The sequence below is a fragment of the Lampetra fluviatilis genome, chromosome 3 (assembly GCF_964198595.1).
Source record: "Lampetra fluviatilis chromosome 3, kcLamFluv1.1, whole genome shotgun sequence".
Classification (NCBI taxonomy): Eukaryota; Metazoa; Chordata; class Hyperoartia; order Petromyzontiformes; family Petromyzontidae; genus Lampetra; species Lampetra fluviatilis.
Window position 1 is genome coordinate 29505315 of NC_136277.1, and position 26719 is coordinate 29532033.

A 26719-nucleotide genomic window follows, 5' to 3' on the forward strand; every position below is an offset into this window, starting at 1 on the left:
TGCTGTTCTGTTCTTGGATGTTTATAGTGTATTTGATAAGGCTGAACAAAAAATGTCATTGCAGCATCTGGAACATCTCATTGGAATAACAGACAGTCCTTGCATAGTTCCAGTCAAAAGATGCATGGTCTAGACATTGGGCAAACATTGCAAGGTCTACCACGTGGTTCTGTATCAGACCCGATGTTATTTTCAATTCATCGCAGCTTGCACCACATCTATGAGGGATGTCCTGCAGGATCTGATAATCCACAAAATCCATTGGCCATAAAAGTAGGCTTTTGTTGAGAGCAGGTGGATAAAGTGATTTTGTTTTAAGTTCATTGTATGACCATCTGCGGGGACATAATATAATAAAAATTATCAATAGTGGATTCCAATGAAGCTATCATGGGTTATATTTGAAAAATATACACATGTGGTTTGTCAACATTTTCCGGGGTAAAATATCATTTGCTGACCATGTGCATATCTATGTAACCGTCTCACGACTTGATGAGTATCTTAAAACACACACTACATACATGTGTTTAATGAAATAAAAGGCTTAAGTTTGAATATAGTCAATCCCTCCATTTTATTTTTTGGCCCAAAATTAAAAGTTTAAGTCAAATTTGGAAACGTAGACCTTGGCAGAATCCCAGAAGCCTGTCAATGTTTGGGTGTTCATTTTGATTCTGGTCTCACTGTGTCTTATCAAATAAAAAGTACAGTAAAAAGACCTTCATATTTTGAACTGTGTGAAATGTCAAAACTGTCACTTGCTGTTTTCTACGTGATTTGTTGCACACGTTGGGGTACACTTATCTTCCCTTTCCAGACCGAACCAACAAAATGCTCTTTTGTGTCATCTTACCAGCTTAGCAAATCAAAACAGGAATGACTCGTCCAAAGTGTGGTTTGCTAGAATGATTTACCAATGAATTAACCGTTTGCCAGTGCATTTTTAGAACACATTTTTTTAATGCATTGGGTTACATACATATCACTTAATTGTTTAGCGGTTCCATATATTTGCGATCTGATAAAGCCATATAAAAGTTGACAAAAACACTCTGCTCAAAACGATGTGTGAATTTGGTGGCTCCACAGGCATGGACATGGTTGTGCGGTGGTTGCATTTGCCTACACTGCACGGAGGTTTTGGAACAGTGCTTTCCAAAATCCCGGTGCACGTCATAGTCTGGTGTTGCGATTTTCAATTCAGGTCTTATCAAAGACATCATTTTTCGCACCGGATTTTCCACAATGATTTGTATGTTTATTGCAAAGGGATTTTGCTTAATTTGCAAAGTTGTATATGTTTTTCTACCCTGATTTTTTTAGTTTTTGCACCTCTGATAGCATGTTTGGCTACGTACAGTAAGAAAGAAGTTCAACATACATACATACCCATCGTTACAATGCAATGTTCTCAATAATGCTTAACAAGATTGGATTAAAATGGACGGCAGAATACGACAATAAATTGTTGTATCGCAGGATCATCCTTCATCCAGCAGTGGACTGACCATGGCTGATGAGGAGTATAATAACAACAAAATAAATATTCTTGTGAAAATAGGTCAAGTAGTCACATCCTCCTTCAAAACTATGTTGCCCCAACGGAACAGTTAAACTTTCAAATGTTATTACAACTTGCCTTTGTGTATGGGTGTGTGGGTTTGGTTATGCGGGCGTGTGAGTTTGAGGATGTGGGCGTATCAATCCTATGACTCATACCAGCGACAGATACAAGGCATGGTTGTGGTTTATGGATTTCCTGCCTGCCTTAAATGGTCATTTAAAATCACAGATCTTTAGTCGGCATTGTAGAAAATTGGCTTATGAAGAACTGAACAGTTGACCAATTGCTCTCCCTTTTATCCCCAACGCATGTTCCCCAGTCCATTGGTTGTATCATTACGCGGTGGACATCCATGAAAGACCTGCACAAACTACCCATACAGGTTGGATAGTTTTACAGATGCAGAACTCTTGTCCAGTTGCAAAATGATTTAGGTAACAATATATTTCGATATTCTTCTAGTTATAAAATTAAAAAAACTAAAACACACAAATCAAACTTCTTCCCAGTCCCAATAAGGTTATAACAACAATCTGGTCAAGCTATAAGAAGTACAGCTCTAACTCGTGCTTTAAATTGCAGGGACAACGGTCCATCTTGTAATCCAGAGAATACGGTACATCATGAAAGCATGATTCTTTAATGCATTTTTAACCTGCAACAAATTACAATTACAGCAACTGCTCTCTTGAAAAAGCTTTACGATAATGTAGAAGTAACTGGGACAATTTTAAATGGTATATCAAAAGAGCAATGTTGTCATTAGAAATTACACAAGGCTCTTTCCAATTAGAAATTAACGTTATTTCAAGTAAAAATGTTTTTTTTTTCTATCAACAAAGCACCCAGTTAAAATGCAAATGGTTTTGCATGAATAAACATGTGTATTATCATACGTACACATGCTTTTGTTACTCATTATTTTGCCACGAATGTAATACAAATTCACATTTAAATGTGAAGCAATTGCAAATCCAAGCGAGCAATATGATAAAGATGAGGCATACACCTAACAAGCAATCAACTGAACTGCAGAAGAATCATGCAAATCCAATTCATCCGTTCGAGAGCTGCATGGGCCGGGGAGACTCATGATTTCGCAATGAGAGCCCTGTGCAGAGGTCGCAAACGGGTTTTGATTCCTTACCCGGCCGGGTATGGGTAGGGTACGGGTATCGGGTACCTGATTGCGACCTCTGGGATGAAGCCATGTTGCAGGCGCGGGTGGGTTGATTCTAGGAACTTGAATTGTGAGAAGAGACAAGACGTTGGGAAATGAGTGACAAACAGTTACTCACCAGTGACTCACGGCCTACCCGTACCCGTACCCGGCCGCACCAGGGTCGCAAACGGGTACCCGTACCCGGCTGGGTACGGGTAGCCGGATTTCGGGTAGGGTACGGGTATCGGGTACCCGATTGCGACCTCTGGCCCTGTGCCACCTCAAACCGGGAGCCTGAATTGCAGTCTGGGCTCTGGTGAACCGACACCAAACCAGGCCCTCGAGCTGAGTAACCACGATATGTACATGATGGCTGATAATATTTAAACTTTTAACGGGCACAATCCTTGCTCAATTTCAAAGAGAGAGAGAACGACTCAAGAGACGCGAGGAAGAACGACAGACTGGTGGCGAGCCGGCGGCAAAATCCCCACCCAAGTTCTGCAGTCCTCTATATATATTAAAGTGTTATCAGTCAATTAAAAGGTACAGTTGATCATGAATTATCCGGCGCGCGATGATCATGCTTCCAACATTATCTGGCGGTCCCGGGCTGATCCGGGGAAACCGGCAAAACCGCTCCAGTGATCGGCACCATGCGGGTAACAAAAAAAAATAGCTACGCTTCATTTCAGTGTTAGATATATAGTACATTATACACGACATACAACTTAAACAACGAAAATACCGCACGTATATGCATCACCCCACGGAGAGTCTTCGAGATTGGAGTGGTAAGTACGGTAGTAAATAAAGTAACTTTTTAAAGTAGGAATGTTATTTTTGTTTGTTTGTACTGTATGTTTATGCCAATTCCATATAGTAAAGAACTAAAAAACACGTAACACCTAAAAACATGTCATACAAAACTGTGCAAAAATAATCTATTTTAAATAATCACGTATTGATTATCCGGCGTTTTTGTAAATCCGGCACCCCTTTTCCCCTGAAGCCGCCGGATGAATCGATGACCTACTGTATTTACATCACGTGGGAGAGACCCCACGCATGCGAGGGAGCAACACTCTATCCTACACAGGATGGACGGATAACATTAGTCTGCACTATGCCACCTTCTCCTAGCAAGTCAGCGAATACACCTCGAGGCCCACGGGAAGGGAGCTCCACAACATTTCTGTGATTCACCAACCCTCTTCCTCAACAGTGCTGGATTACAGGCGTTCTGGCAAGAACGCTTCTACGTCTCGTGACATTACTCTGATAGCACACAATTATTGATGATTTTAAGAAAAAAGTTACATAAAAAAAACAAATCGGCTCAGTCTGGGCTGATTCCGGCCACCTGTCTCCTTCACAGAGCAGCAGCCTGCTACGACCCCCCCCCACTACAGGCGAGACGCAGAGCTTTCTGCAGCATTCCAAGTGCGTCTGCGGTTACTGGCTCAGATTTCTCTAAACGTGCCCAACCCCGCCGCATACTACCGCACACCAGCGAGTCAACACCATCCTTTTTTTTCTATCAAGGAGACCGATTTAAACAGCCCAAGTGAACATTTCCCCCAAACAATCCAAGGGAACACTTCGGCAAATTTTTTTTGTGCTCACAACTTCATGAAAATCTCGTACACAAGGGGGGGGGGGGGAGGGGGGGGGGCATGCCCCAGCTCTTGGCTGAGTGAACGCTGCACTTCAGCTCACGGATGCGTTTTTCTGGTTGTATCGCGTACTGTTCAGCATTATGTTCTAGATTTCGCTCCACGTGCTGGGAACTTCCGTCGATTTAGTCCCTGAACAGCCCTGGTCTCAGAATGTGGACCGAGAGCTCTCAGGACACGGAGAGACAACGTGGAGACATCAGGCCGAGCAACACGATGCAACTCGAACACACTCCAGAGATCAACACAGAACCACCGCGAAAACCTACACGGTGGGAGCTGCATACTCCTCTTGTGAGATGGGAGGATGGCAATATAACACTGCCATGGACAGCTTTCAGTTTCAAGGCTTTACAAATACATTTCACAAATCGCTTTCGACTCATGGCCCTGCTTTGAAAACTCATCGGATACATAGTTAGATTGATAAGAGTTATCTGAAACTTTTGAAATATCAGTGGATAATTACCGTATATTGCCTTCCGATTGTTCGACCAGATTTATTTTTGTTAATATTTGCGATATATCTAATTTCTATGTTCGTAAGTGGTATTTTGTTGGCAGAAAGTGAATGGCAGATGGGGCGTTGTGACGTGACAGCTCACGTAGCCTCACCAAACCTGTCAGATATTAAAGCGTCACCGTATAAATTGTGGTTTTATATTTAAATTCTGTCCCAGAAATTAGTCTGAAGACATGACCAGTCACCGCACGTATCCTGTACATATATACACCGAGTAACTTCTATGCAATAATACACGTAGGCAACTTGAAGATTTTAAGATTCGATGTTATTGCACAAGCATGAAGAGCAACACAGCCACAGGAAACCACCTCTCATGTGCAGCAGCAGCAGCAGCTATGTTTTACCCAGAGCTGATTAACGCCTCCCCAAACTATCGCCATCTCCCACGTTCTCGCTAAGCGACAATCCACGCAGCACCTTAACACAAGCTGATTTCATTGCTCAATCTTCACGCTGGATTTAAACTCAGGCGTGTTCTCTCCTTTGGCTGCCACACATTGCTCAACCACGGGCAAGCATCCCTCCCTCCTGCTGACATGTCCTATCCAAGCCCAGAAACAATTCCTAACGGTCGATATAATGTCTTTAAATGTGCACATTTACCGATCGATGTGTTCCTCCTTCCTCTCTCTTCGTGCAAATCAAACCATGCACCTCTCTTTGTACAATCTTAGGAAGCCACTGGAGCTATGCACTTTGAAATCTTGATGGAATACTAATTTCTTAAGAACTGCTTTTTGTCTTCTTGGTTCTTTCGGTCGTAGAAGGGAAATAATAATTTTATTATGTTTTATTTTTATTACTTTATTATTTCCCTTCTACGTGACTTTACCGAAAGAACCAAGAAGATGAATCCCTGCAGTCACGAAAGCTTTAAATCGAAATTTAACTGCTTTTTGTGTTGAGTTCGTTGTCCTTCCCCCGCACCTCTTGTTAGCGCAGTTGGCTGTGTACGGTGCGAAAGAAGTTCAACGTACATGTTTGCGCACTTTTCTGACTTTGTTCCTTTTTCTGTATCAACGTCCACGTCTCTGAATCGCACATCACAGCAGGTGATATAAACAACCTAGCAGATCGTAACACCTATTATGGACTTATGATGCATCATACCTCGAGCTCTATTTAAACCAAATGGTGGGAAAGAGGTACCCCCACACCAATTTCAAAACTAGCATTAAAATCTAGATGTGAAGCTTTCGCAACTGCAGGAATCCATACTCTTTGGTTCTTTCGGTAAAGTCACGTAGGTAGAAAAAAAGAATAGATCACGACGTTTCGATCGTAGCAACAAGCGACCGTCTTCAGGTGAGAGAATCAGACTGAATAATGCCTCGTCCACATCAGTCTGATTCTCTCACCTGAAGACGGTCGCTTGTTGTTGCGATCGAAACGTCGTGATTTTCTTTTTCTACCTACGTGACTTTACCAAAAGAACGAAAGAGTAAGCATTAAAATGTTTTAAAAGAGAAATTGATATTTAGGGACCATTACATAATCAGCATAAAATCAGACTGACCCAAGAGCTGCGATGGTAATTCGAGATGTCACAGGTGCAGCTGACAGATTAAGTGGCTAATTACCATAAAATTAGTGTTCACATGAAGCAATTGTGTGATTATTACATTAAACATATTAGTTGCAGCATACGATAGTACGGGGGGGGGGGGGGGGAAAGGCCAGCGCAATTATGTACTTTGCCGAGGCTGCCATTTAGTTTTTACTTGGCACTGAGCGCACAGAACTATAATGCGGAAATAAGTTCATATTGCACGAGAGAGAGGCGTGAAATGGCATTTAAAATTGTACAGTACAACACTGCAGCGCATTGCTGCTGTTGTTGCAGGCGACTGAGTGAATTACACGGTCGTTGAGCGTTGTTGCAGTCATGCAACATCATGTATTTACTACTTACACCATTCTCTGTTTGGGATGCTGCCAAAGGGTTATGGTTTAAGCACAGACTGGCAGCGTGGGCAAGAGGGTGGAAGGCTGCAACTTTACTCTTACATAATTTTTATTCTCGATTTAATTTTGAATCTGAGAGGTTGTGGCCGAGGGCATAATTAATCTTCTCAAACTATCAATTAATTACCAAGAACACTTTACTACAGCACAATATTATTTTTGTACGGTATTTTTTCGTGTGCTGACAAGGAGTTCTTAATTTAGAATCAGTGCTCTCATTGATAGTATCGAAGCAGTGGAAATTGCGTGACGACATCGCGGTCCAAATTTGGCAAAATTAGATGAAAATTACACCGCCAATGACGTAATTGCGAAATACTGCACATAGCAGCATCGCCCGGCGACTGCGGAATCTTAGCAGACCCTCCTGAAAAAGAGTTGAGACTCAGTGACGTTTTTCTAGCCAAACAAATGAATGCATCTGAAAAACATGTATTCATTTAGCAAGCCTAACTGCTGGTGGCCAAATACAAGGAGCATAAACCATCACGCGAACTTCAGTCATCCTCGCAGCGACTTTTTGCTGGCCATCGAACAAAGACGGTCACCCATCAAACAAAGACGCTTCTGCGGCCGTCTGGAACGCTCTTCCTTCTGATATTAGGAATCCATTGGAGCTTTGCACTTTTACATTTAGATTGAAAACTAATTTCTAGAAAGGCTTTTTGTGTTTAGCTTATTGTCGTTCCCCCATATCTCCAATTAGCACGGTTTGCTACATACGGTGCGAAAGAAGTTCAACATGCATACATAGATGATACCATGGTGAGATCCACAACTGCTGCTGATGAGAGCTGCGAGGTCAAAAACTGGTACATTGACAAATGCTGCTGCCAATGTATTTATGGAAGGCCAATGCAGTAGTTTGAAGTATTGCATTCATGTAGAGATATAGAATAGACAACCATCTATTTATTTAATGTAATGCTCACAGACAATGATCAACATACAGACAATTCAAAGAGTGAAAGTCTGTTTGACATTCAAAGCTTTAGGGAGTATATAAAGAAAGCGCAAATTACATTCTTGTACTCGGCATACATGCATGGAGTAACTCGTATATGAACAGATTACAGGATTCACAACTCGTGAAAATTATTTGCAAATTTTGTTTAGTATTTAAGACTAATGCCATGAACTAGACAGAACAAATGAAACAAAATTTAACGGACAACAATGCATTTTAAAATCGAATTGTGACCTTCAATTGTAATCATTCATTGAATCGGCACATTGGCACTTTCCTACACTGGAAATAAAGTGACCTCTCTGCCTATGGACAAGCATCCGGTCCACTCTGACCTTGATGGGTAGCCCCTGTAGGTTTAGTTTGTTTAACCAGGGTGAGAACTCAAGAATACCGGGGCAGCGGTGTCATTTGCACGAGTGACGTGGATAACCCAAACGACAAAAGCAAAAATAAATAAAATTAAAGAAGATTATCCTTGGAGTATGCACTGTAGCGATAATAAGCACGTGTTTTTTTTGTATCCGAGACAAGTAGGAACTGTAATATAAAAGAGCCACCCAATACATGATTTATGACGAAGGTATTCAGAAATAAACCAAAAGCGTCAATGAGATGAATGTTGGAGTCATTAAAGCAAGGATGATTCTGACAGGCAATCTCATACATGAGGGTTTTTTCCCTCTGGGTACTCCAGTTTCCTCCTACACACGAACAAAAAAAACCCAAAAGAAATTCATCAAACATCCGAAGGCGGGACCCTCTGGAAAAAAAAAACATCATGAGTGTCAGTGAGGAATTATTGGGTAAAGGTTACTTTGTATAGACACTACACAAAAGCCGATTACTGTAGTACTACTTATTGTGTGTAATATATTGTGATGTAGATTCAATATTGCTGCATCATGCCTCACTTTTACTGGGAGTTATTTAAAAAAAACAAGTCACACACACAAAGACAAAGCATTGTGGGTTTGTAAATCACTTAATGAAATGCAACAAGCTCTGTCTTGACAATCTCTGTTTGCTAAAAAGATGCCTGTGATCCAACCAAGTTAGCCCCCCCCCCCCCCCCCGTGACGTAATGGTAAGGCTCCAGCACCGCCGCCACCACCACTCCTGTGGTGGGGTCAAATTAAAGGGTGCGGTGGTGGCGACGGCGGCGGCAGCAAGCCCCCAAGTGTTTCATCACACGAGCTCGTGAAGACCTGTCCGGGCACGGCAGCGGTCTCTCTCTCTCTCTTCCTCTCCAAAATCCCATCCCCACGCCGCACCCTGGCCCATTCCCAACCCTACCCTGACAAACGGCACAAGCTCCGCAGGATTATCAACTTACGACGGAGACAATGCGGCGCTCGTAAACGCATGTAACGGCGCCCGTCGTCACAGCGCCATCTCGCTCGCAGTCGGGCGGAGGTGGCTATGCACACCCGTGATCCAGCACTGTGGAGGAAGTGAAGGTTGGTGGATCACCAGACAAATGACAAGATGTTGCAAGACTACCTTCCCGTGGGCACCGTGGTGCAATACCCTGGCTCGTCAACAGAATGCAGAACGGCAAAGTGTGGACTGACATCATCTGTCCGTTCTGCATGGGATGGAGTGCTGCCCCCTTGCATGTGTGGGTTTTCTCCGGATGATCCGGTTTACACCCACATGCATAAACACTCACTAATTGGCTGAAAACATCTTAATATGTAGAGAACCGCCGAGCAATTGTTGGACATGGTTCACCGCCTGGCAGCCTTCCAGCTTCGTCTATGTTTTCTACTCAGTGATTGTCAGATGCAATTTGCAAGTACAACACTGTATACAAACGAAACATTGGATTGTTGTCTTAGCAGCTCCCCCACCTGTCCTTAACTGAACCACAGCAAGGAGCAAACTCTCAAGGTGGACACATCACCCGCGAGCCACAACCATGAACACCCACACCGTGCAATGGAAGCCACGCACAGCTGTTCAAGGACTAACAATGTGCCATGCTGCTGAAGACGTCACAGCAGGGCTGTAAAAACTACGGCCCATGGGCCATATTGGGCACCAGCTGAATTAAGCCAGCTCACGATGACATTGAAATCAACTTTTTGTGTACGACTCTCACTGCAACTTTTTATGAAGGTGATGATGATATGAAGATGATGTGCCGTCACATTTAGCCTAGTGGCCGCAAACAAAACTGTATAAATCATAAACGATATTAGAAGCAAAACAAATGAGATGTTATCAATGAACTACAATAAAAAAAAACACTAAGAAGGTAGCACGAAAGAATTATGAATCGAATCATGGCCCCAAATCTTGAAAATTAAATAAATCACTCTTTGGGAAGGGTGGAGGGGGAGGAAGTTAATTGTTAAATGCCTCCTATGCAACACTTAAAATACTGAGCACAGAGCAATAATTAAAATATATATTTTATGAATATTGCAATAAAAAATTCCTTAGTTGGAACTGCCATAGCTCCCTCCCCCCACGAAGCCGTGCTCGGGGTGATTTAATAAAGGTTTTTTTTTCTGAACTTGGCACTGCAACACTTAGAATTTGCCAACAATTTCACGCGATCGCACAAATCCGGTCTTGCTAATTATATGCCACAAGAACCTCTCGAGTCGCATCAGTGGCACACAACTTAATTCTGACACATGATGCCAGCCCTTACCAAAATGCTCTGAAAGATCTTCATGGAAAAGTTAGGGCAAGACTGTCAAAAGTTTGCAAAAAAGTAAAAATAAAAGATTACCATTGCCACCTTCAAGAGCCATGGGATGCACCTGCTAGGGAAGCTTCAGAATACAGATTATAGATTCGACAATGCATTTTGCGTGCCTGTGCATGTAAAAAGAAGCTGGTGAACGTTGTGGAAATTAAACTTTCATAAGGCCTCACAGTAACCTGGCTTCAATTTCTGATCATGCAAAACAATGCCAATGTAAGTTATGATCTATCAACCTAGTTATGGGCCTCTGCTGATAGGTTAACTCAGGCAAAAATAAGTACCTAGTACATTAGATCAACACGAGCATGGAAAAAGACCAAACCAGCCACTTAACACATCCACGCTAACAACATTTGTCCAAACTTTCAACTCATGCTGAGAGCAGGATTCTTTGTATTATTTGTTTATGTACAGTGATCATTTCATTCACAAAGTTTATTCATATTTCAGGAGTAAGACCGATGCTCACTTGGGAAATTATTCAGTAGAAAATGGTCAATATATAGCAGGTCATGTGTGTGAAATATCATTTATATGTATATGTGGGCATTCAAAATATGTAGAATTTTCTTTCCAATGATGGCCTTTTTTCATTGCGCAGTATCACATCTTTCAGTGTTATCACCCCCAGGGTGAGTTTCTATCACTCAAAAATCCATTTTCACATTAGAGCACTGCAAAAATTGTGATTTTGCCAAAGGTTTTGTATAACAAATTGCAGGTCCTGTACAGATTATATGCAGAGTGCAGAAATAAATGTTTTCACCATTTATTCAGAACATAAAATAACATGTAAAAAAAATAACTGTACGATGAAATTTCCACTCAGATGAAATATTACAAAAAATATTAAAATCAGGAAATATAGCACTACACTCTAATACTGAAATTTGGTGTTAGGGTATGAACACAAATATCCTTGATAAAATGTAGGAAATTTTACAAGTGTAAAATGATACTGGATTTTAAGTTTTAGAGATATTGTTACTACCATTATCCAGAACCAATATCTTTCCACTGCTGGATGAAGGCCTCAGCAGGTCATCACTATTCCTCATGGTCTTGAGATGCCACTCTCCATCCATCTTCACGACTTGTTGCAATTGTGACTGTATACTTATGTTATACTCATAGAAAATACATAGATTTCCTTATATTATTAGGAATTATCTTTTTTGATCCAATTATAAAACAAGTGTTCCACTGGCACCTTTTGCAAGTCAAAGATGAATTACATCTGCAACTCAACTTGATGGGAGAATTGTGCATCCTGTAACGGAGAAATCATAAATAGAATACCGCAAGAATGCGCAAAGCTATTATATCTTTAAACATACAAAGCCCTCGGTAGAGATGAGTGCTTGTTTTGATTTATCTCCGATTCGTGTCATATCAAAAGCTCAGGATGATCAAATTAAGCACACAGTAATTGCAGTTTTTTATGTTCTGGTAAAACCATCAGTAACCCAAAAGAGAATATCAAATTACGAGAGTACATGAGAATTCTATTACACTAAGTGGCATTTGCAGATATCTCAGATCAGTATCTGCATGTGGCCCTTAGTCCCCTGAGTCACCCAGCATCCTCGATCCTCTTACACACAACCATAAATTTTACACTGCACACAATAATGGAAGTTTCAATCGAGCGAAGATGCACGTGCTAGCTTTCTCCACAGGCGTGCAAAATGCATTTAAAAAACGTCAGAAGCGGTCGGACGCATGGCTTGGTAAACATAGAGGGCTTTTAATATAAATAACCCTCAAACACTTCATACCTACTCAGGCGAAATATTTTTTTTTTCAAAGAAACTACCAGAGCTAATGAAGTAAAGATTTAAAAAAAATATAACCTAATACCTTGAACATGTATGTTACTAAGCAGCGTCCTTTCGTATCCCCAGTAATGTTTAAAAAAAAATCGAACAACTCATTCACACGAGTGCAACAAAGCAGATTCAATGCCTCAAGATGTAAAAACACTAAATAAGTTTATTTTCGGCCACATGCTGCAGGCATTCCCCAGAAGGAAGACACATTTACGATCCCAAATATGTGCCAATGCTCTTTCACAAGAACACTGCACTTTTGAGAATAAAATGTACATTGTGTACAAGGACAAGAGACCGTACTGTCCTAATGTTCTGTAATTGGAAATTTTCAACGGCACGGTCCATCTGCTTCCGAGGCCATCAACAGATTTAGGACATCAACAACATGCAAGGTGCTTGGTGCACATGGCAGGTATTATGGCTTTAAAGTCGGTGTTTTATTACACTGAAAGATGTATAATGAGCTGTTTATAAATTTCGAAAACCGCATGCTTGCCCGTAATACATGTGAGTAATGAAATTATTGGCTGTACATGGTAAGCAGCAAAAACATTACATCGGTTGGGTTACACCGTTACAGGAACTACAGAACGGTATTATTTATAGACCAAATCATTTACTCCCAACAAAATGACCTTGGAACACGTGTATTTGAGAACATACGGAGGTAAAATACGTTACAGCTGTTATTAAAAGTAACTGAGCATGGACAAAATACGTCATCGCTAGGAGAGACAATGATCAATGGTCAAGACTAATGATGGCGTGGCAGCCAAGAAATGGAACGCATCCACTGTGGAGATAAAAGCGATTACCAGTAAATCAGTTTCTTGTGCGGGTACTAGGTGGATTATTACATCATAACAGATGGTGGTAATTCTAGATTTGAAGTTTTCGTGACTGCAAGGGTCCATACTCTTTGGTTTTTTCGGTAAAGTCACGTGGGTGTTCATACAGCAAAATTACTGTGACGGTGCCACCTGAAGACAGAAGCTTGTGTTGCCTCCGAAACGTCGTGATTTAATTTATTTTAATTTATTTTTTTACCTACGTGATTTTACCGAAAAAACCAAAGAGATGGTGGTAAATTGGGCAGGGCTTCATCCAGCAGTGACTTGAGCATGTCTTATGATGATGATAATAAAATCATCCTGATTACAAGGTCAATCTCCAAAGAAAGACAGCATGTCCTCAAACATTCAGAGTGTGTGTAGACAAATAATGCCGAGTGGATGAAAACCGGGTCAAAGTGAAGCATCAAATCAACGATTTTTTAAAAATCGTACTCGTTCATAAATATATATAAACTGCACGTAAGAATGAATGAATGGGGAAACAGAAAGAGTTATATACCTTCTTGTTGGATACTAGTAGGAAAAAAATATTATCACAGAACGAACAAGCTGTGTTGATTTTAAATTGTATTCAAGATAAAACTTTTAACAATGAGCGGAGCTCGCTGCTTGCCAAGTGCATGTGCGCGGCACAGTTAAATATTTTTCCCCATGTCACAATGCCATTCAGTGGATATTATCACATCTGCCACGAACAATGGGGGGACGTTTCAAACGTCCAAGTGCAAACACAAAAGCAAAGTGCAGAAGATGCTTTTGTGCACAGCATAACCCACTGTACCCACACAAAGGCCCATTGTGTAGGCGTCAAATGCAACAATAAGCAGGGCCAGGGGGGGGGGGATTAACTATCCCATCCGAAAACAACATTTGAATAATGACAAAACCTCATAAAACGTGTGTTTTTTTTTTAAGAACATAAAGCACAAAGATTGTATTTATGCGAGTGGCGTTGTAAAAAGTATTAAATAACCTTCGAGCTTTGTTGGAATAGGTGTAAACTGCGGGCAAACCATTGTGCAAAGAGTTATTATCACCTTTGGGAAGTTTGCCAGTACCAGCTGTTTCCTGACAAACTGATAAATGCACCAAAAATACTTTAATTTATGCCCGAATAGATTTGGAACAGGGCGACCTACTTTGTGTGCTGGAATATTAATGTTTTACAGAGACCACTTGTTCAGCACAGCTCACCCCCGAGCTGTTTCAGGTATCCTTCATTCATCGCGGTCGAAATGTGTGGACCCTCAGTTCCTACAAAAGTATAAAGAGACCTTGTGCACGTTTTGAAGTTGGGCCAAGTGAACGCGTCCTCTGCAAAATCAATTGCAGATTTGTCGGGTTTTTTTCCCTTTCAGTCAGCATAAACTAGCGAGCCTTCATGTTAAGACTTTGAAGTTGCGTGCATTTTTTTGTGAATCTGACCATGCTTTTCTTGTAGAAGGATGCTAGTAATTATGTGGTCAACCACTGTCCACCCCCCCCCCGTCCCGACTGCAGGCTCAAGAAAGGGGATATATGTTTATAGACGGTGGAATTATGCAAAGAAAACAGGTCACGGTACCCCCAGTGTGCCATGACGGCACAAATCCAGGCCAGAAATTGAACCCCTGTGCTCACAGCTGCTTCGAAAAAAGCATAAGTGCTGTTACTTTTGTGTTCTTTTTTCTTCACCAGTGCCAATTTGGACAGCGAACTAAATTGCCTCAAATCTATCCTTGTCAACAGCACCTTGCCAACAGCCTTCTCTCGTCTCCAAAGTTCAAAGCAGCCAAAGTACATACAGCTTTTATGGTTTTTTTCTGCTTTCTCACATGCATGCTACACAACTAACTAAAAGCAGTTCCAACTTAATAATAAACAACAAAATCCATATAAACAATGCTGGTCTAAAAGTTCTAGCAACACCAGACATCAACACGTTGTTAATAATGATTAATACAGTACATCCGCTATTTTCAGACTGGATTAACGGAAAAATAATTGTCTTTCCAACCCCAAGCCCTGCACATTACAGTGCCATAGCGACATGACATGGAGAAGACCCCTTCCTGACAAAATGCACACAATTGCTGCCAACTCTGGCCAGGAGACTTTGTGGTCTTTTTTTATTTTGTCAGGATGCCTCTGAACCGTCGATGATGAACTAACAAAACAAAAAACCCTGGGTGCTCGAGTCACTCGAGCGAAAAGGACATGTCCGGTCTGAGCTGCAACTGTGCTCACGCGGGAATTATCGAGCGCGGCACCGAAATGGCGCCGCAGTTGCGGGTGGAACGGCGGCGGCGGCGCGTCGGGGATCAATGAGCGGAGTGGGGGGCCTCTCAACGCCGCATCTCATGGCCGAGCAGAGCGTGGGCTTTGGCGCACGGATTCACTCGTGCACAAAGCTCGCGGTGGTCGACACGCCGGCCTTGGAGCGCGTTTTCAAGCCGTCATGCAGCCACTGGGAGGGAGGGGTGTTCTAAATTGTGCTCTGCGTCTGTCCTTGGATTAATGTACAGGGTCGCACGCAGAGGGCTTTTGTAGTGCATCAACACGTAAAGTATTGTTATTTTGTGAACACCAAAAAAGACAATTTTAAGTTAAATACTGGAGGAGTGATGCAGTGATTTGTTAGTTAGATATCGCTTCTTATGCTTGCTATACGTGCAACCCATTGCAGGTTCCAAAATCTTTTTGTATTTCATTCGTATATGCAATATTCAATAATTACATTGCAGGATTGCGAGGGATGGTGGCAGATTGGGGAGGCCTTCCTCCAACAGTGTATTGGCACTGATGTTGATGATGTATCCAATGTGTACACGTGTCTTCTACGACTACGGTACATTCACTACAATGTTAAAAGAAAATAATTGATTCTGGAATCAAATCAAGGCCACAAATCCTGACAATGCAGTGAACGATATCAGGGAGACATGAAATCATTACAGACCTAGAATGCAGGAATTTGCAGTGTATAAGCATGGAATGTATTTATTAAATACCAAAAAGAACGATCTTAAATGTCACAGGAAAGTAATGACAGTAAAATGACAATACTTTATTGAAGTCCTGTTCACTTAGGTTGCTTTGAAATCCAAGATTCTGTTTATTTTTGGACATAATACATTCCAGGCAATTCTAAAAAAAATAATCTTGGATGTCTGATGAAACATCGCTTAAGGTGGAATCTGCAGTTTTATCACAAAGATGTTTTATATTTGTTTGGGCGCCCAGTTCACTCGACTGGCACGGAATTTGGCACAGAGAAATATAACAAAACCAACACATACATGTTCAGTACTGCACAAATATTCTAATGCACGACTACATTTGGGATTAAAGTACATGTTAAAACAGATGATTGCTCATAGAACGTACCACTAAAATGATCGTAAAGTTGTCAAGCATTTTGTTTCCTGTTACGAGTGTAAATACACTGTACGCACGTGCCACTTTTGCTAACTACATGTACAGGACATGCCCATAGAAACTTCGATTCTAACAATAATTTACAACCATTAGTCAATACACTTTTTAAATGGTTCTCCCCATGCTCTTATTGGTCATGGGGCTTTTTGCCCACACAAAACCCATGTTGGTCAGTATGAGTTGAAGGGAGATGGCACGGCGCTGTGGTTTAGATAGACGTCGTCGCTGAAGTTAGCCATGGCCAGGATTTGAACTCAAATTTGCCAGGTTTCATGGTGCAGCAAGGTGAGCCACTCTGCCCCACAATGTCACTCTTCTTGATAGGGTTAATCGCTTCAGGCAATATTTTGAAATCACACATTGTTATGAACGTATTCCATTTCAATTACAATATAATTAAGTTTTACAATATACTTCCAACCCCACTAAATTTGCAAAATAGCATGAAAATATTTTTCTCAAAACTGCAAGGTCATCCTGTTCCTCATGTACCGCAAGGATTGACAGCAGGTGCAGTAATAAAGGTATTAAGAATATACTGGCATGCAACCATTTTCAATTACAGTACCTCTATTGGACACACCTGGAGTAAGAACGCAATTTTTAAAAAATAGTTTTGTATGAAAGCTCCGTATGTGCCACTGTGGAACACTATGGGTAATAACAGGAATACATACACTTCCATTTTTCCCTCGGCAGCATGTGTCTGCTGATGAGACCCGGAAGAGATCGAAACTCGTCCAAAATTTTCTTATTTAAACAAATGCTGCTCAAAATCATAGGGCTGCAAAAGTTAATCCTTTTTTATGCGAGGAGATGGAACTGGGGTTTGGAAAGTATTTTAAAGCTTGAGTAAATCCAGTATATAGAGTCGTAATGTATTGTAATGAGAAAGACTTTGCCTAGAATTTAAAACCTTATAGAAAATTGGCTCAACAGACTAGATAAGTCTAAGAATGTGATATCAGTTTCAGACAGTTTAAGTGCAGGCATTTTTAGTGCTTCACTTGTTTACTTTTTTACTTTCAACATTTGTAGATGTTGCCTCTTAGGTGCTTTACCAAGCCCCGTTGTGTAACTTAAAGAATTCCTGTGCATACATTCCTGAGAAAACATTTAATACACCAACAAGATATAATCGATCTACAATATTAGGACAGAGCTAGCCAAAGATTGTTTAATACATTTCTCACTTGCAGCGCAACAAGAAACCGTTTTTTCTACGCCCTACAATAATAAAACTTGTCCAACAACGTGCATTAACAAAAGCGCATGTGACACATTCCTCCACAGCTCTACCCTTTCACATTGACCACGTGCCATGGCACTGTCGGACTCTGCGCTGTGTGGTTGCCAAGCTTCGTACAGGGGCCTAAGACACAAAGTAGCAACAACTAGAACTACAGTACAACACCTTTCAACAGGGACACTTGAGCTGCCGTGCTTAGGTTATCTGAAGAGTTGTTTTCATGCACAGCAGAACAGATCGCATAGGCCTCACCTGTTATTCTTAAGCATGCCCACTCTAAGGAATGTCCTTGCCGCAAGCGCGCTTGGGAACACTCATTGCTGCTGGCAGACGTCTACAAGCAGCCGCATTTCCACCCACTGAGGTATAACTGCCCAGAGGCAAGAGGCCAAATGCGATGTTTTCGTTTTTTAACCTTGCTTTTTACAAACACAGGCAGTATAACACGAATATAATTGTGCCAGCTTTTATGAGACGTCCAACAAAAGCCAGTACGTACATTTTCTTAAGTAGAATTCCATAAATACCGAACTCTGTGGCGCCTTGCTTAAGAATGCAACAAAATATTTGTTGCAAAAGCCGCCAAAAGGTTGGATTATTATTAGCAGCAATTATTTGTTGAAAGAACGCCTGCCCTTTCACGGACAGTGGGCGGCAAGTTCTGGGGCAGTGCTTACATCCAAGCACAAAATCCTACACTTTCAATGCAAATTATTCACAAGGAGTGCAGATGAAGATGGGAAAGATTTTGCAATGGCATGGCCTAACTGTGCAGGCACAGAGAGCAAGTCAATCCTATCGTAAAACACCTGACTTGACCCCATGCAATCAGCAGGCAAGTCTGCTCATTGAAGAATGGAATGGGACAAGCAGGCTTCCTCCTGATGGCTCAGACCTTTGTACTTATTCGAGAAAATGTTCTTAGCAAGTCGCTGGACTTGCATGCGACCATATGGTCCATCACGTGGGGGCCATCGAGTGCAATATCGATTGCACTAAAATCCTTGCACCAGGCAAGAGCTCAAGGTTCGCCAGACTAAAACCCAGTCATTGCACTTGTGTTGCAGACAGGGCAGTGCAAAAGGACACCGTCTTCCAGAGAATGTATAATGCTTTCCAACCCATCTGCTCGCACACACTCATAATTCTAGAACAAGAGGTAGCCAGTGTGGCCTGAGGGAGGGGGGGGGGTGATGTTATGACTGTGGTGGAGTACTGAGCTAGCTCTGCTGATATTCTATAGATGAATCCAGGCAGCCACCAGAGAATAGTATCCATGAAATAATGAGATGAAATACCTTGGCGATTGCAGAAATGCTGGAAGAATGTTTCCATGGGCTGATTAGTAAAATTGGGCTTATGGATAGTGAAGTAAAAAATACCCAAGGCGAAAAATCAAACCCAAGCAAGCATTGTGTGCCAGTGTCACAGCCAAATTAACCCCCCCCCCCCCAGAATGTCAAACACTCACGATTAACTACGTTGTCCTTTAAATGAGCATACCACTACCATCTGATAGTGTTTTGTCTGTGTAGTTACCACTACAAATATGTGAATACATCTATTTAAATAATTTGTTATGCATTTGTTTTTATTCAGCATATCTGGCACTGTGTTCTAATTCTCATGTTCTAATTCATATTGAGTGACGCACTTGCCCAGTGGACTGCCTTGCCTCTGAGTGAACAGCAGCCTAAAGTGGCTTTATGATGACTCTGGGCATATGTTGAAATAGCTGGCTATAAAATGTAATGCTTTGATTCATAGCTCTTAAAATTAATCCCTAGGCTTTACACAGAGACTTCATGATCTGTTGATGTCTTTGCAATTCATTAAAAGTCTATTCAATCTGTGCTCAACAATGGCCATAAACAAGGTTTAACCATACAATTTTTTTTAACAAGTTCCACAACTATTGGTAATGTCAAAGGTCACATTTCGGATAATGGCCAGGACACTTGTTTACCTTCAGTAATAAAATTAAATAATTTGATATGGGGGTCAAAATCAAACCAAAAAAATGCCACCAATACTTAAATGAGCACAGGGCAGATGAGGGCACAATTTCCTACCCCATGCACCCAAATCAGAGCTCCTTGACACTTACTCTGCATATATCACTGCTGCTCTGATAACGCCATTGGCTCATTCAGGTGAGCCTTTTACAGAAGCGGGTGAAAGCAGCGATTTTACCTGTCTAAGGCGACGAATGCACCAGTTCAGTGAACAGGAAGGTCAATGGAAAGCCACTGGAGTGGAAAATTGTGAAAGGCACGTAAATAAAGCAACACAGGCATATGAATTTGCAATTTCTGCTGCTCCAATAGCCAACACCACTTCTGAGATTTTCACACGTTTTTTCACACAAATGGCTGTTTTACGAACTGGATCTGTCACAGTGTATGTGGTGTTTTGGAAATGGGAAATTGCTCAAGGGGAAAAATAAACAATTGCACGACAAAAATACGACTACTTTTTTTCCTGTGGATGATTATATAGCCTTCTCTCCACAACGAGCATGAACAGTACTTTTTCTGAACTCTGTTGGCAACAAATACGAGTTATATTTTTTAATCTAATAAATAATTCCAGTGGATAAAATAAAAACATGAACCGCAGAAGCAATCAAATTTAAATTAAATCGATACATTTGATTTACTCAACTTTATTTGAATCAAACATTATTTTGCTACAAACATAAAAATGCAAAACATTTTTGCATTCAAGTTGGAACATAAATTTTCCAGTATCTGGACATTTACTGTAGCAAAAGCAATTACGGCATCATTTACAACCAAGCTGGAGGCAATGTTGACATCAGCATTGTCACAACGCTGGGATGTTTAAGCGGTTCGTAATCGCCAAAAGTCTCTCTATGAATCACCTCACTAAAATTGAATTTATAAATCGGTCAAACCGCGTCGGCTCTGCTTACATAACTGAAACTAATTCACCACTCAAGCCATAAACACTGTCTCATAACTGAAAACTATGCAGCAGGCTAAACATTTGAGGCAATTAACTATTCTTCACAGCAAAGGGTCACTGTCAGAAACATTTGGTCTTCTACTGCACTGTGTACGTTATTCTCGCCAAAGGAGCGAACGGGGGCACGTTCACCGCGGAGATGGAGCGGTAAAAGTGGCTCACGTACACGTGCTAAATAGATTTGTCGCGGCGCAAGACTATGAGAGATCATGGGCGCCTCAGGAGGGTTTCATCGAACAATTCGCAGATCACGGCTGATGAAGCATTGCTGTTTTAATGACGCTCGTGAGTTTCTTTTGTTGGCGTGCGCTTGTGAACCACAGCCAGAGTACATGAACAAATGCATTGATTTCTCTTTACCCTTTAAAGAAATTGTCAATTTAGAGTGCTTTTGTCACATTGTTAAACTGCAATGTGCTCACACGCCTGCGTGCGCACCTGTTCTCGTGAAAGGTAGTGCTTGTCATTTCACGCTTGGGGGCTTCCGTCTCTGGCGGTGTGTGGCTTGTGCTGGACTCAATTTTACCGCCCCGATTTGCAGGTGCGCCACTAGTAGCCACGCTTCAAGTTTCACATTTTGTGGCAGGCACATTAGGCTGCCAGTGGCATTTGAAAACTGCGGCCACCTACCATGTACACCTGTGACTGTTACAGTGTCCAACAGAAACTCACCTGGTCGTTCTCACTCAAGTCTGGGAGCAAAAAAAGCAAACAACCTTCTGGCTATCTGTAACAAAATATATTTGAACCAACATTGCACTGCCCAGGCATCTCGCGCAAATGGTTAGTTGCACTGTGCCCACCACTGCGTGCCTGTGATCAAATCACCCTGAAGAGAGTTTGGATGGGTAACCAGTACGGTGAACTATGGTCAAACACAACCCCCGCAAGCCACATGGCAAGAGGAGGTGCTAATCCAGCAGTAGTTTGACAAAACAGCACATTACCCACTGGGAAGTCTACTGGTCTCAAAATGTACAGTTTGGTCTAATACATGACTAATACTTTGTTTTCCACAAAATATAATGCAGCAAGATTTAAAGTTCGACGTTAATTTCCACAAAAACACTCACCTCACTCTTCTTAAACCTGGCTCTTAAACTCTTCATTTCTGGAATGCAGCTTTACAACCACCTGGAAGAGAGGCAGATACGACCTTGAAGTCACCTGTGGGAAGTTGATTTAAAATTTAAATCACCGCAATAACACTTACCAAGCCCGCAGAGTTGCGTCTCGAGACTGCATGGCATGGGACTCGAGAGATTACGGAGAATTATGTCCTTTTTTTTATCGCACGTGCTAACCTCCTCAATATCCTTCCAACACCGCCACAACAATTCAATCGCACGTTCCAGAATATGCATCCTTTCTCATACTGTACTTAATAAGTGGCCTTGAAAAGTAAAACACCTTATTAGCACATGCTGTGCAATTTAGCACAAGCTACACCATGGCATATTCCACACACAATTTTCATACATTTTGAAATAGTAACCGTAGCTCAGGCTAATTGTAAGAATACAAAATAACGGGTACAAACGAGCGTCTGGAGAGCAACACCACAGCTAATTTAGAGCATTTGAATGCGTGCGCTGTAGTGGTTTCTGCACTGCACTTCGAGCCCAGCCACCCGAGTTAAATTCCCCACCAAGGATAGTTAAGTAAATCAGTGGTGACTTATATCTAAATTGGTCCTAGGCTCCCCATTTCACCAACCCACACGGACAGCTGATTTGGTTATTAACACTGTGCATTTTAAATATATATAGCATTTGCAGATACAGGCAGGACCAAAATGATGTCCGTGTTTTTCACTCTTGAGCAAGGGAGCAGCTTGGTACCCAAAGACGTGGGATTTGGCTCGTAAGTTAAGGCAGTGCCAACTACCTTAATCTGTTTTTGAAAAAGAACCCCTACCAACAAAAACACCTATGTTTCTATTTTAAGTGTTTTAAAATACTCCAGTTGCAGTTCATGCATTCCTTGACATTTAAGGCACTGGGCACTGCAGAATGATTTTTTTCCTTAAGCGTTAAAAACGTTTACACCCATACCGCTTGTTATGTTTTCGTTACTTAATTCATATTAAACTGCGCATTTGTGGTGAAAAATGAGCCGTCTGATTTTCCTTTCCTGTTTGGCGCAGTTCTTGATATATAAAAAACTGCCCATTATTTAAGCAAGTACAAACAGCGTGTGTATCGTTACCTCGTTTTAAAACCTAAATATCTCAAATTATATTTCGAGAAGCAGTTTACCTCTGAACAAGGCAGCGATTGCAATGTTGTGCATAGAGATATATAAACATACACACAGCCACGCTCAAGATTTTTTCAAGTATGTGCGATTCACAGAGGAATACTTTTCAAAGTTTAAGATTCAAAATGCCCCAACACCGACTGGATTGGAATGAGCCAAAAAATGCGAAGCAAAAAAGAATCAGAGTAAACTTACACATTTGTTATAAACTACAGATTGTGAAGGGCATGTTTTAATATCGGTGCATATTAGTCTGCTTTAAGAAGCTGAAGCTGACCCTACCATTCTACAAACGTGTGACATACATAAATGTGATTGTGAACACACACACACACGTTAACAACACGTATTGCACATCACTGATGGAAAGAATTATGTTCGAGAAAGGCTGACTGCAAAGATGGAATTTGGCATGAGTGTAGTCGCAGCATAATTGCATTGATAACAACAAGCACATTAAGAACTTAATCACATATCAGATGGGGATAGCCTTTGCTAACAGGACTGTAACGTAGATATGTGGGCTAACACGTGGGCTGTCACTACGACGCCACTCTTCAGCCTAACAACGCAACGCTGTAGCACACACACACACAGGCAGTCTCACACACACTTAGACAAACACTGTACACAAACAATCTCATGTACATGCACGCAGATACACACACACATAAAGACATAACGTATAAATATAAAGATCCCTAGCATTAACAGGCTGCTGCAGCAAGTGTTGTTTCAAATACCTGTCAACCCCTTATCAGTGCCTCCCTTATTACAGCCCAATTCAGAGCTTATTGGTCACCCCGTGCCCTTATAAATCTCATCTTACAAAGTCCCATCACAAGGGAGAAACACAAACAAATAGACAATTTTTATTGTTGTTGCCCCTATTCAAACGGCTGTACACGCCGTGTAGACCTTCAAACTCAATTTCCCTGTACAAGAATACGGGGTACACCGTATGGGTTGACAGGTACAGTATTTAATTTATTTTATTTTATACCTACGTGACTTTACCGAAAGAACCAAAGAGTATGGATCCCTGCAGTCACGAAAACTTCAAATCTAGATAGGTTCAGTATGTTGTGAACGAGCGTCTATTAAGGCGGGCACGGCACAAGATGGAATGTGTGGGCCAACACCACGCCCGGCCGCCTTTGTCTCCCCAGTGGCGATGTCAACTACACATCGCCGCACCGGGTACTCATTTGAGGCCGAGTCGACCTAGGGGGAGGCACAGAACCGGTTCAGATAATCGTCGCTTGGTGTTGGCCACGTGCGCGCACACTCACACACAGACACTCGCATGCCACGTGCTGGGTCTTGTCACATTAAAAGTGAAAAACAGCAATTATAGAGTACTCTTAAATTAAAAGTGCCACATGCAATGTTTTATTCCCAGAAAGTGTCTCAGTCGCGTGGCCTGTTAATTATTGTTCCGACAAAATGAGTGGAACAACACCTATGCGAGCCACGAGACATGAAACACACACACACACAACACGTGTGATGATATGTCACTCGCCACTTAACGTGTTATCCCCGGCCGGGTGTCGAACTTAACTTTCATGGCACAACACCAGAACGAACCAGTTCTGACGCCCCTTGCCCTGCCCCCCACACACATTGCCCTCATCAATCCGCAATGACCAGCGTGGTGAAGTATGTCTAACAACACCAGAGCCGTGTCGATCAAATGGGGGGCTTGTATGTAACATAAATCACCCTGTTGGTAAAACAACCCCCACGTTGTGTATCTGTCACGGGATTATTATTTTGCCAGCGTGGTGAGGTTTGTAGAAACAAACCTCGCGACTAAACAATACATCGCCTGCTGCCTTTATTTAGTCCAGCAGTGGATTGACATTTCAAGGGATACTTTATAATGCATACAAAGACAAATCTCCCCCGTGTAGCCTCAACAAACTGTTGGGGCAAGTGCTGTTAGCGAGCACCTACGAAGGCCGGCACGGCACACTAAAGGGGGTGTGTGGGTGGCCAACACCACGCCCGGCCGCCTTTGTCTCCCCGGTGGCGGTGTTTTTACGCACCGCACCGGGTACTCATTTGAGGCCGAGTCGACCTAGGAGAGGCCCAGGAACGGTTCAGACAATCGTCACCCGGTGGTGTCGGCCGTCAGCTGGAATCGAACTCGGGTGGCCGGGTTCGTAGCCCACAGACCGTCTAATGCAGAAGAAGAAAAGACTCATTGAGTGTGGACATCTCGCACACGTGCACGTGAAATCTCATTAAACGGCGGAGTTTCACAGGCAGCCAAACCACCCCCACACACACGGGCTCGGGCGGGCAGGCAGGCAGGCAAACATTCACACGTACGTGTACAAGACAGTGTCTTTCTCTCACACTTCACAGTCTATCTCGATCTCTCTCTCGCACAGGCACACACACACACACGCGTGATCTCATTCAAGTTTTTCAGGCAGCCAGTCACACAGCCTCAGGCAACACGCACATTCGCTCACATACTAGACAATCTCTCCATTGCGCGCACACTGTAATTGTTTCACACTTTGTAATTGTTTCACACCTACAGTGTCTCTCCCCACACAAGAAAAAAACATGTTTAAGACATTGTATCGCACTACAATCTCTCCGTCTCACAGACACACACGTATAATACATTGTCTCACTCACCGTCCATCTCGTACACACACACACGTGTTTCACACTTACATGGGTATCCACGTCTCACACGTTAGCACACGATAGTCTGTGTGTGTGTGCGTGTCTTACAGGCGCACAAGATAGTTTAAGACGACAGCGTCTCACACTCACAATCTGTCTGCCTCTCACACAGTCACATACCTCCCAGCCATTCAGCCGCACACGCGCACACTCGATTGTTCAAAGTGCGCTCGCAAATACCGCATGCCCCGGCTCCCCTTCCTCCTCCTCCTCTCGCAGCTCTCGGACTCCGCTCGCTCGTCCCCACGTAACCCGAGCAAGGGCAGAGAGCCGCCTTTCTTCCAGGGAACACAGCAGCGGTAGCTTCACCGGTCTCACCAGCCCTGCATCTCAACCTAAGAGGCAGCAGCAGCAGCATCATCATCACCACCATCCCGCCCACCGCAGCCCCTCCCTGCCTGCCCTGCCTGCCCTACCCCGAACTCGAGCCCTCCCCCCTCGCCTTCCATATACTTTGCCTTGCTCTCTGCCGTACCCCGAAGCCTGCCAAACCCACAGCGCTACGCTCGTCCGTCCACAACTCCCCTCGCTAGACGCAACTCTCCGTCTTGCCAACAACCCTCGCTGTACCCACTGGGTTAGCCTCCGAGCCTTGCCCCTCCATCGCCAGACCTTGTCCTGTTCCTCCCATACCACCAGCTTCTCCGTGCCATTGGTGACTGCCTGTCCAGTTCAGTTTCATTTATTTGGTGTAGCCCTGTGAGCCATTCGGCTCTTGAATCGGGTGCAACCACAACAAACAAAAGACAAAAACATGAACAAAAAAACGTCTTAAAGTGACTATGTGACTATGTGCAATCAGAAAATCTAGGGAAAAACAGCAAAATATTCC

At 42.5% G+C, this 26719-nt stretch overlaps 1 protein-coding gene across 2 annotated transcripts in view; it reads right to left on the minus strand.

The window, feature by feature from the left end:
- UACA (uveal autoantigen with coiled-coil domains and ankyrin repeats) overlaps nt 1–26223 on the minus strand; it is a 75707-nt gene extending 49484 nt beyond the window's left edge. The window contains exons 1-2 of one of the 2 annotated variants that reach the window (XM_078854811.1): nt 26068–26223; nt 21996–22056 (exon numbers count right to left, since the gene is read on the minus strand). In XM_078854811.1, coding sequence (XP_078710937.1) covers nt 21996–22031 — 36 coding nt within the window. In that variant the 5' untranslated portion in view covers nt 22032–22056; nt 26068–26223. The other variant, XM_078854812.1, reaches the window with a different exon arrangement.
- Nucleotides 26224–26719: the final 496 nt, after the last annotated feature.